Source organism: Diabrotica undecimpunctata, chromosome 9 (assembly GCF_040954645.1).
Source record: "Diabrotica undecimpunctata isolate CICGRU chromosome 9, icDiaUnde3, whole genome shotgun sequence".
NCBI classification, from domain to species: domain Eukaryota; kingdom Metazoa; phylum Arthropoda; class Insecta; order Coleoptera; family Chrysomelidae; genus Diabrotica; species Diabrotica undecimpunctata.
In genome coordinates, this window is record NC_092811.1 from 37,132,105 (window position 1) to 37,144,232 (window position 12,128).

General features: G+C 35.5%; 1 protein-coding gene across 1 annotated transcript in view; it reads right to left on the reverse strand.

The window, feature by feature from the left end:
- Window positions 1-770: 770 nt before the first annotated feature.
- LOC140449852 (uncharacterized) overlaps window positions 771-12,128 on the reverse strand; it is a 214,961-nt gene continuing 203,603 nt past the window's right edge. The window contains exon 3 of the mRNA XM_072543222.1: window positions 771-1,394. Within this exon, the coding sequence (XP_072399323.1) occupies window positions 1,003-1,394 (392 nt within the window). The 3' untranslated portion in view covers window positions 771-1,002. The remainder of the gene's footprint in view (window positions 1,395-12,128) is intronic.

The window sequence follows — 12,128 nt, forward strand, 5'->3', positions numbered from 1 at the left end:
TATTCATTCTTCTCAAGACCTCGACATTTGTGACTCTCTCGGTCCATGATATTCTCAGGATTCTGCGATACATCCACAGTTCAAATGCCTCTAATTTTTTGGTATCAATCTTTTTCAACGTCCATGACTCCATTCCGTAGAACAGCACAGAAAGTACGTAACATCTCATCAGGCGAAGTTTCATTTCAGGGCTCAAATCTCTTCCGCAGAACACTCTCTTCATTTTATAGTGAATATGGATCTGGCTTTTTCTATTCTTATTTTGATTTCTGCTGAGCTATCGTTGTCTTCATTTATAAAAGTGCCTAAATATTTGTATTTGCTAACTCGATCGATAATTTCATTGTGTAAGTATGAATTTTGGACATTTTGTGTTGATTTCGATATTACCATAAATTTAGTTTCCTTTATGTTCAAAGATAGTCCATATTCTTCGCTGCAGTCTGCTATCTTATTCGGTCGTACGGTCGTTATCTGAATGCAAATATGATTATGCCTTCAGGCTTGACGTTAAAAAAAAACAAAATTCATCAATAAACTACTGCTTAATGTCATACTAGCACAAAAAGGATAACCAGTCGTTGTAAAGTGTTTTCATAAGCTCAGACAAGTACTATGACGTGTTAAGGCTCATTTACATTTTATCTTGTATTCGAAGTTATGAAAACTAAAACAAGAATGTATGGCTATTAAGAGTTTTTCTGATTTGAACAGTCTTGTTGTACTACTCTTTTGCCCTAAAAGCTCTACTCTGACATGAAACGAAGTGAATTGATTATGAAATTATATCAATTTTTTTTTAATTTGGAAAGATTGAAAAGTTCTAGAGAAAGAGTATATATAGAAATATCAAAGACCAATGTTTAGACAACAATTTCGACGATGTTATCAAAAAACACTGATAATTTTAACGTAATACAGTACCTGCTCCCAGTATTTTAAACTCCCATTTATTTGAAATTTGTATTTAAAATACAGTAACCTGTGCGACATTAAAAAACCTCACTTAATTCCATATAAAGGATATTGCCTTAAAGATCCTACACCAACAGAAGCACTTTTCTCTTCCTCATCGTGTCGATTCCAACTCTCGTGCAACCAGTCGTCTTCGATAGGTTCATAATGGTGTTGGTGATCAGCGTGTTTGTAATAAATCACCTTTTGTGCTTTTTTAGCATACTTGGCGTCCAGCCAGACCCGTGTTGCATTTAAAAGTAGATATCCGAAGGCTATGAGCATATATTTCCATTTTATCGTTGCGTGCACTATTTTTATTAAAACGCACAATTTCACGACAACGACGAGGCCTATTATTAATATTTTGGCTATTTTGAACACTCTCTTGATTATACCTTTTCCTCCTCCTTGTTGGCGCTTTCCATGATAGCTTCTTGCTGAAATGTTTAATATAGTTACTAATAAAATATAATGAAAATTGTATACAGGGCGATCAATTTGTTTAAATCGGAGGTTTTTAAAAATTTTTAATCAACCAAAATTTTCATTACAAAACTGTAGAGAAAATAAATTACTATTTAACTGGGAATAAGCCACAATTAAAGGTTAAAATACGTTTATTGACGTTTCAATTTCCACTTCGGAAATTGAAACGTCAATAAACGTATTTTAACCTTTAATTGTGGCTTATTCCCAGTTAAATAGTAATTAATTTAAAATGCCACAAGAAAATAGCTTCAGAACAATATGTAGAGAAAATAATTATCATGTAAAGTCAGTTCAATTTCAACAAACAATCCACTGTCGGATGTATAGCTGGTTCCTAAAAAAACTAATACTCTTAAAGCATATTTTGTAGAAAATTGAGCAGTGTATTTTGAAGGATAAATACTTATTATTTACATACTCTTACTGTCACTGCGAAATCTTAAAAGTTGTCAGATAACTTATTCAATTCAACCTCAAAAAATGGATCCACATGCTAGCAAAGAACTAAAAGCAAGAATTGTAACGAAATAAGAAGATGGTTGGTCACTACCTGCCGTAACGAACCATTTTAACTTAAGTAGAATCATCATCATCACGTAGCGCTACAACCCTGGGTGGGTCTTGGCTGACTGTACAACTTTCTTCTAATTTGTTCGGTCTTCCATCAACCTAGGGTTAAATGGAATGTTCATTTTCCGGAGATCTGCTTGGATGTTATCTCTCCATCGCATTCTGGGACGTCCGAGTGGTCTTTTACCTGTGGGAATCTCCTCCCATACCAGTTTTACAAGTCTCTCGTTATGCAGTCTGTGCACGTGGCCTGCCGATCTTAGTCGCTGTGATTTAATTTCTTGGACAATATCGGCGTCATTGTAGAGTGCTTTTAATTCGATATTGGTTCTGATTTTATACTGGTTTGTGGTGATGTCATGGTGAGGTCCGAAAATTTTTCTAAGTATTTTTCGTTCAAAGCGTCTGAGCTTTTCTTCGTTTGTTTTGGTCATGGTCCACGTTTCACATCCGTATGTTATTACAGGTCTGACAATGGATTTACAGATTTTTATCTTTAAACTTCTTGTAAGATTTCTTGTAAGATTTTTTGATTTTATAAGCTTATCCAGTGCGAATAGACAGCAGTTTGCAGATTGGATTCTGTCTTTTATTTCTTCAGTAACATCGTTGTCACCTGTCATTACGGCCCCCAGATACTTAAAACGTTGTACTCTTTCGAAATGAAAGATGTTGACCGTCACATTTTGTCTTATTCTGTCTCTTCGTGTCGTTCTATTTATATACATATATTTCGTCTTTTCTTCATTAATCTTCAGCCCTACTTCACTTGTTGCTCCTTCTACCTTGTTGAAGATGTCTTTCGTAAATAGGATGGAGTCTCCAACGAAATCTATGTCATCTGCATATGCAAGTAATAGCTTGGGACCTTGAACCAATAGAAATTCTGTTTTTATTTCGGCCGACCTCATGGCTTTCTCTAATACAAGGTTAAAAAGTAGTGGAAATAACGCATTGCCCTGTTTAAGTCCACTGTTGATTTCAAAGCTGCCAGACAGTTTATTATTTACACGTACTTTAGTTTAGATATTCCACCCTCCATACAGACTTTGGTCATCCGAATGAGTTTCTTTGGTATTGAGAACTCCGCCATGGCGGAGTAAGTAGAATAACAGTTTTTAATATTATTAAAAGATGAAGAGAACAAGAAACTCTCAAAAAAAGTAAGATTCTGGAAGACCAAAAATATCTACCAATCATGAGGGTCGTACGCTTTTGGAGAGATTAGAAGAGAATCCCTTTGAAGATGCGAAAACTGCAAGAATTATGTCACAGTTTCCGTGAAGAAAGACTACAACTTTATAAGAAAAATAATTTTATCCTCCACAAAATCACACAGTCCTGTTCACACTGCAAATATAATAAACAAGTGGCTCCCGAATAACAACATCGAAACCTTATCACGAGCCAGTTACAGTCCTGATTTAAACCCAATCGAGAATGTGTGGAGGGTTATTATAAAACGGTTGTATTTACGTAATTTTATACCTCAAAATTCTGAAGAGCTGTGGCACGGTATACAACAGGTTTGCGAAGAGCTCTCTGAAGAAAACAATTGCATAGTTCCTTTCACGCAGATGGACCGAAGACTACAAGCTGTTATCAATGCTGATGGAGATATTACAAAATATTAATTTTATTTTTACATACCTAAATTAAGAATAGTTTTGATCTTTCTGACCCTCGCTTTCTTTCGAAAGTTTCTTGTTTCCTCCATTTTTTATTAATAGAAAAACTGTGGTTCTGCTTATGTTAAAATGTTTTGCTGCCTCTTATAGAGTGAGTGGGAAAGGCCCTGGACCTGGCATGCTTCCTATAGAAATCCTAAAAATTCTAGATGAGAAGCCCATTGATGTTTTAGTGACACTCTTGAACCAAATTTATTGTTTGAACCAGACGACACTGTGATCTTAGCCGAAAATATTGAACATTTTTAGAGACTGGTGACTAGAATAGCGTAGTATGGAAAAGAGTACGGGCTAACAATGAACGTCAAGAAGACGAAATTTATGAGAATATCGAAAACCCAAAGAAATAACGAGAATCTTCTACTAGACGGAACCAACGTCAAACAAGTGGATAAATATGCATATCTAGGAACCATGATTAACTCTACTGTACAAAAAGGGTGTACATATGTGAAATTATGAATATAATTTCAGTTAAAGAGGACTGTATTACATAGGGCTGGTTCAAATAAATTAGGATATGTGGTAAAAGGTTATACAGATTATAGCAAATTAAGTTTATATAAAGTCTTACCAATTCTTCTGCTGCACATACACACACTCGCGGTATTTAGAGGCTTTCAGTCGCGGTTGTTCTTCATACGGGGAAACTGTCCGGTTACCGGTTTCTGAAGACGTGTTTCGCGGTACTAACACTTAGATCACACGAGATATAGCACATTTGCGTCTGTACACGATTTAAAATAGTACTTGCGGTATTTTTCGCGTAACTATAAGCGAGAGAGATAATTAGAGTAGAGAAAAAGCGTGGTAAGTCTGTACCAAGCGATAGGTAGCGATTGATAGAGAGATAATACGTCTGCCTAGTAGGACTCAGCAGACGAAAGAGAGGACGACTGTCTCTAGCAACAGTCAGCAGTCAAGAGAGAGTGTCTGTTATCATCGAGAGACAACAGGCAAGAGAGTGTGTCTTTCTTTGCTATCTTACAACTGTCTGTATTTCTAATGGAGTGGGGTTAAAATGTGAGTAGGAAGGGTTGGAGAACGGGAAATAATTGTAAAATTGTGGTAGAATGGTAGCTAGTAATACAGCGAAAAAATGACATGATTTTTCGCACGTGAAAAAATTGAACATACTGGGGGCGGGCGAGAAGAGTTACGCCACTGGGATAGGGTATCAAATAGTTACTTCGAGAACGAGGGTAAACCAGTATACATTAGGGGTACTGTTGTAATGAACTAAGATAACTAAAAACTATTTAAAATCTAGAGAAACTAAAGTCCATAGAAACTATATACATGTTTGGCAGAAAGTACCACTATTGGTTAAAGGGTAACCTAGCTACTTTCTTTATTGACCTAAGATATTCGCCATTAGGTGTGGATACCCTAACAGTTCGAACAAGAGAGTCTTTGCTTGGGAGCACTTCGATAATCTTTGCCAGAGGCCAGAGGAGTGGGGGAGTCTCTTCATCTTTAATTAGTACAACATCACCTATCTTTAAAGGATCAGTAGCGATGTTCCACTTACTCCTACTTTGGGTCATATGCAAATATTCCACCGACCACCTTTTCCAAAAGGTTTGATGAATTTTCGAGATATGCTGAAAGAGGGAAAGACGGTTCTGTGGTATTTCTGAGAGATCTGGTTCTGGTGGACTTGTGAGACTTTTTCCTACAAGGAAGTGTCCGGGCGTTAAGACTGAGAGATCATTTGGATCGTTTGAGAGCTGAGTGATAGGTCTTGAGTTTAAAATGGCTTCGATTTGACAAATTATTGTATAAAAAACCTCAAAGGTAAAACGAAGATTTTCTACAAGACGATAAAGATGGTATTTGGCACCTTTAATCCCTACCTCATGCAACCCAAATTGAGAAGGGTTACGAGGCACTCCAAATTTAAAACGAATAGAGTTTTCAGAGCAGAAATTAGTAATCCTCTGCGAGAAGTTCTTACTTTTAAAGAGTTCGTTTAACTCAAGAAGCTGATTGCGGGCACCATAGAAATTAGTAGCATTGTCTGACCATATAATCTCGGGAGCGCTCCGCCTTGCAATAAATCTTTTAAGGGTGAGAATAAAAGCATCAGCTGTTAAGCCGGTGACAAGTTCGATATGAACACATTTGGTGGTCATACATATGAAGAAGGCTATGTATGCTTTATATAATGGAGCCTTTCTAAGATGAGAGGATCGGATCATGAAAAAACCTCCGTAATCTACTGAGACCTTTTGGAAAGGTCTTGTCGAGAGAACACGATCGGGATGGAGATCTGCCATAAGTTGTGTTGACTTGGGTGTCATGAAACGGAAACATTTCACACAGTCGTGTATTATCTTCTTTGTTTGTCTTAGTCCAGAGATTGGCCAATATTTCGAACGAAAATTTGACAACGTGGTCAAGGCACCTGCATGTCCCAATTTAACATGCATTTGTTTTATCATTAATTTGACAACTGAATGATTAGATGGTAGTAGCAAGGGATGTTTCTGTTCAAAAGAGATAGGGGCAAATTCTAATCTACCACCTACATGAAGAAGTCCAGTTTTCTCAGAGAGGAAGGGGTTTAGTGCTCTGATAGTTTTATCAGAGATTATTTTCCGATGTTTTAACTCATGAAATTCCTTAGGAAAGGCCTGTGATTGTATGTACTTAACAATCACAGTGGTGGAGGAGCTTATTTCACAAACTTGCAGTGGTCCTAATTCTAAAGGTGAATTAGTATGTCTTTTTCTTAGATTTGAGAGAAAACGAAAAACATATGCCAGAGTTCTCTGAATTTTTGAAAATGACGAACATTTATTAAAAAGGGTTTCAAGCGTATTATTCACTTGAGATATGTCAGAGGTTGTGCTTAAAGTAACCTGAGTGTGTCTGAGTTCCAGTAAATCTCCCGTCCATTCTTTTATCCTGAATTGAGAGTAGTCTATTACACTGGAAACTAAAAAGGGGGGACCTTCGGTCCACAATTTTTTTAAATTTGACTGAGTGATATCTGAGGCTCTAGAGGGCAAATCTGCTACGTTTAAAGAGGAACTTACATGATGAAATAAAAAGGATTTACTTAATTCTTTGATTTGACTGACACGATGAAGTACAAATGGATTCCATGTAAATTTAGTTGTTAAAATCCATGTTAAAGCGATGAGGCTGTCTGAAAATATGTGAACTTCAGATATTGTGACGTTTTTTGAAAGAACCTCAAGTACCTTTCTAGTAAGAGTGACACCTAATAAGATACCAGACAATTCTAACCGAGGAATAGTTAGTTTATGTTTTAGTGGAGCTATTCTAGTTTTCGATGCTATGAGGCAAGACGTGACCGTGTTGTTACTATACACGACTCTAAGATAGACACAAGCAGCATAAATGTCCTGAGAGGCATCGGTGAAACAATGTAATTGCATATCCGATTTAGGCAGTGGAAGTGTCAGGCATCTGGGAAATGTAATTATTTTAGATATTGATTGAAATGTATCCAATAATGATTTCCAATCCGGGATCAATAGGTCATCCAGTATATCACTGTACCAGTCTAAGGGCAATGACCAGATAAGTTGTAAGAAAGATTTAGAGTGTACTATAAAAGATAAGAGCTTTCCTAAGGAGTTATACATTCGAGAAACATAGGTACATAATTTTCTTTTTGTTAAGGGAGGCGCCTCTTCACAAATAGGCAACTTAAAAGAAAAATCGTCTTGATAAGGTGACCTGTTAATACCTAGGACCTTAGAGAAGCTACTAACTAAGTCAAGATTAACTTCTGAAGTGAAGATCATATTATGCTCATTTGAAAAGGCACGAGAATTTAAATATATTTTATAGAGTTGGAAACCGTGAATGTTCAGAAGCGAGCGTAGTTGAGAATAAAGTATGTGTAACCTTTCCAAGTTATTGGCGCTGGTCACGATATTGTCGATATTTGCATAATTTTTTATAGTATGAGAGGCTACTGAGTGTGTGGTTTGGTTAACAAAAGTTTGAACCTGAGGGACAGTAAACAACGGAGTAGGGCACGTTACATTAACGTTCACCATATCAGGAGGCGGCAATGCACACTGGGCCTCCAGTAACAGAATATGGTTGGGCACTGCAGGAACTGTTGTTACTTGGCCCTCTACGAATGGTAGGGCCACGGTAACAGAAGAAAAGGCAGGTTCTACTGAATCTAATGAATTAGATTGTGAGGTGGTATGAGTAAGAACAGTTTGTATTGAGAGAAATTTGATGACATCCGTGTCAATACGAGGCTGTGAGAGGAGTATTTGATTTTCGTGTGTTAGTGGAGGAAAAATGGATTTATTCCGAGAAGGGATAATTTTCAAAAAATTGACATGTACAGCACCTTCACAAGGTGTTGCAATTAATAATAAATCAATAGATTTTTGTGTAGGAATTTTATTGAAATGTAAGAAAGTGGGAGTGAATATATTCTGAGCTTGAATAGAGAGTTTATTAACCTGTCGTATATTTAGAGCATTTAAAGTTTCATGTTGAGAGATATCTTGAATTTGTATACGAGTTTGGGGAGGTATATTTGCCAATTCCGCTTGCACACCGCAAGAAGGCGGTACTTGAGTTAAGTTTTCAATAACCAATGGAGACAAATTGACAGTTTTTAGAATAGGAGCAGAGACTAAAACATTTTGTGTATGTAAAACTTGACTTGAAACCAAGGTATTTGATTCTTGTAATATTTGTGGGGGAGAAATGTTAAGAAGCACGGGAGATGCAGATATTATAGTTTCAGTAATCATATTTTGTTCTGGAGTAGTTTGAAAACTGACTGTTTGTGCTGGTAACACATTTTTTAAGACAGGCTGGCCTATTACATCTTGAGTACTAATGTTATTAGAAGTGTTTTTATCAATCGGCTTTTGAAGCTCTTGCGTCTGAGCTTGAACAATTGCAGAACTAAACGAAGTACTTATAGTTATTTCTTTCATCTGTTTGAACTGATTGGGGAGGGAGTCAGAGTAAAATGTATTTTTAACTTCTTTTTGGCCATTTATATTCAAATCAGTACTTTTAACAATGTGTTTACTGGAAGTATTCGCCTTAAATTTTGTATCAAATTTAAAAGCCTGTTTAGCTTCCAGTTTTTCTTCTAAGAAACATAAAGCATCCATATATTTTTCATAAGTAATATCTACTTCCTCACTTTCGAGAATAGTTTCGTCGTCAGCCAGGTTTTCCAAAGCATCCATATACGATTTATAAGCTGCCCTAAGCTGAGTAATATATTCCCTAATTCTACAATTAGAGAGGCCTTGTTCATTTGAACTAACAACGTTCGCAATTCTGGCGATATTTCTTTGTGAAACGTGCATTGCATAAAAATATTCTGCAATTTCTGCCATTTTGAATTGGAGTATATTATAGTTATATAGAGTGTAATAAGAGTGTACAAGTCAGAGATGAATGAGGAAGAGAATAAAACCTAGCGACTCATAGAAAGAGTACAAAGAGCAGAGAGAAAAATATGTATATATAAGAGTGTAATCAGATTATCAACTTCTTGTTTTTTTGTGTGTGAAAATTATATTCGGTATCGTGAATTTAATTTAAATTGACACTAATAGAGATCATTTTCATTGATTTAATAAAGCAATTAATACGCAAATACTTTCTAAGAGTAGAGATTATTGTAAAAATTTAGTTTGTGTCATCAAGCGATTTGAATAAAGCGATTATTATGCTAGGGATTAATGACAATAACAGCGGAGAATTCTTGTAAAAATTTATTATTCAGAACAATAGGACAAAATCCCAAATTATTTACCTAGACGTGTACCTCTGGCAAAACGTTTCAGAGAACAATACAATTTGTTTGTAATTATAATGGGTATCTTTGATTGACAAAAGAGCTGGAATTTTTACTACGTCACAGGTATCTATAAACGGGTAATTTTACCTGACTTTCTACCGTCTTTTAACAATAGAATCATAAAATTGGAATTTACACAGATAAGAATTATTAAACAACGATCTATCAATATATCGATTTATCAATACATACGTATATACATATATATCAAAGAACATATACACATATATAGAAATACATAATTTCGAAGGACCAAAACTAATGAGATTTACAGCAGAGGTAAGATTTATCTGAACCGAATTAGATCAAAATATGTTCAATCGAGCATGAGATAAAACAGAGAGAATGAGGATTTACATATGACTCAAAAGTGTACCAAACTATGTAGAATCAAGATGTGAGACAGAGAGATAGAGAGTGAGAGAGAGATTATGATTTATGATTTATATCCGACTCAAATAGACCACAATATGTACAAAAAGGGTGTACATATGTGAAATTATGAATATAATTTCAGTTAAAGAGGACTGTATTACATAGGGCTGGTTCAAATAAATTAGGATATGTGGTAAAAGGTTATACAGATTATAGCAAATTAAGTTTATATAAAGTCTTACCAATTCTTCTGCTGCACATACACACACTCGCGGTATTTAGAGGCTTTCAGTCGCGGTTGTTCTTCATACGGGGAAACTGTCCGGTTACCGGTTTCTGAAGACGTGTTTCGCGGTACTAACACTTAGATCACACGAGATATAGCACATTTGCGTCTGTACACGATTTAAAATAGTACTTGCGGTATTTTTCGCGTAACTATAAGCGAGAGAGATAATTAGAGTAGAGAAAAAGCGTGGTAAGTCTGTACCAAGCGATAGGTAGCGATTGATAGAGAGATAATACGTCTGCCTAGTAGGACTCAGCAGACGAAAGAGAGGACGACTGTCTCTAGCAACAGTCAGCAGTCAAGAGAGAGTGTCTGTTATCATCGAGAGACAACAGGCAAGAGAGTGTGTCTTTCTTTGCTATCTTACAACTGTCTGTATTTCTAATGGAGTGGGGTTAAAATGTGAGTAGGAAGGGTTGGAGAACGGGAAATAATTGTAAAATTGTGGTAGAATGGTAGCTAGTAATACAGCGAAAAAATGACATGATTTTTCGCATGTGAAAAAATTGAACATCTACAAATGATTACATTCAGAAGATCAAAATCAGAATAGAAAAGGCTAGAGCAAATTTCAACAAAATGAGAAGAGTGCTATGTACAAGGGATTTAAAATTGTAATTAAGAGTTAGGTTGACGAGATGCTATGTTTATTCGACTTTGTTTTATGGAATGGAATCTTGGACCTTGAATGCGACATCAATGAGAAAACTGGAATGATTCGAGCTGTGAGTGTATAGAAGAATTCTATAAATATCGTGGACAGAACAGGTCACAAACAAAGAGGTTCTGCGAAGGATGAATAAAGAAATATAAATTTTAAATACAATTTAAATAAGAAAATTGGAATATCTCAAACATATTACACGTGGAGAGAAATACACCTTGTTCCAACTGATTATGCAGGGAAAGATCCAAGAAAAGAGAATCATAGAGAGGCGTAGAATGTCATCTATGCGCAACCTGAGAGAGTGCTATGGATGTAAAGATAGTTCAAACACTCCTGACCATGGACCTGCGCGAAGGAGGAGTCAAATTCACGTAAAGGCAGAAAGGTTCTATTGTAATTGAAATTATACAGTGCATAGTACAATGCGTTTCGCATGGAAGTGGGGACTAAACCAAATTTGGTCTACTGCGCCGTGGTCAGGAGTGCTTGCAATATCTCTACGTCAAATGAACTTTTCAGAGCAGCCGTCTCGAAAGTCCGAATAGCTATGATGATTGCCGACCTCCGCTGCGGAGATGGTACTTGAAGAAGATAGTGCCCAGTTATCTGTTAATTTGGTTACAACTCTTGCTTTAATATATTGTTGAGTTAAGTCGTTTGTTTTATTCCTTAATAATAATAAAAAAAAACAACCCTATTTTATGTAAAAACTATTATTTATATACTCTTTATAAAACGCAGGAATTTAAAATATCAAAATTTAGACCTTAATAATTTATTACAATGTATGAATTATCATGTAATTAATTGTTTGTTGTTTGTTTGTTTATTTTATTATTTGTCTGTCATAATAAATATAATATAATGTCAGACCAATCAAATACACTGATCAAAATGACCAAATCTTACTAAGTGTCGTATCAGTTTTTTTAGGTACATCAATTACATGAAAACAGTTACAGTACCAAACTCAGGGTAATTAATTTCACTTTTAATCACCCTGTATACAAGCTGTAATTATAAAGTCAGTGAAAGAAAAATATTTACCTCTTTATGGCTTCTACGCATGCCTAAAAATCATTAACACAAAACAAAACATTAGTATTTGGTTAGTCACTGTACTGATGAAAGATTTCTGTAAATAAATAAACAAATATTTTTTGCCAGTATATGTAATAGATTAGTAATAGATTAACTTATTTTAGTCACAACATATACGTTCAAAATTACCTTTGTATAAAATACTGCAGTTATCAATATCAATAA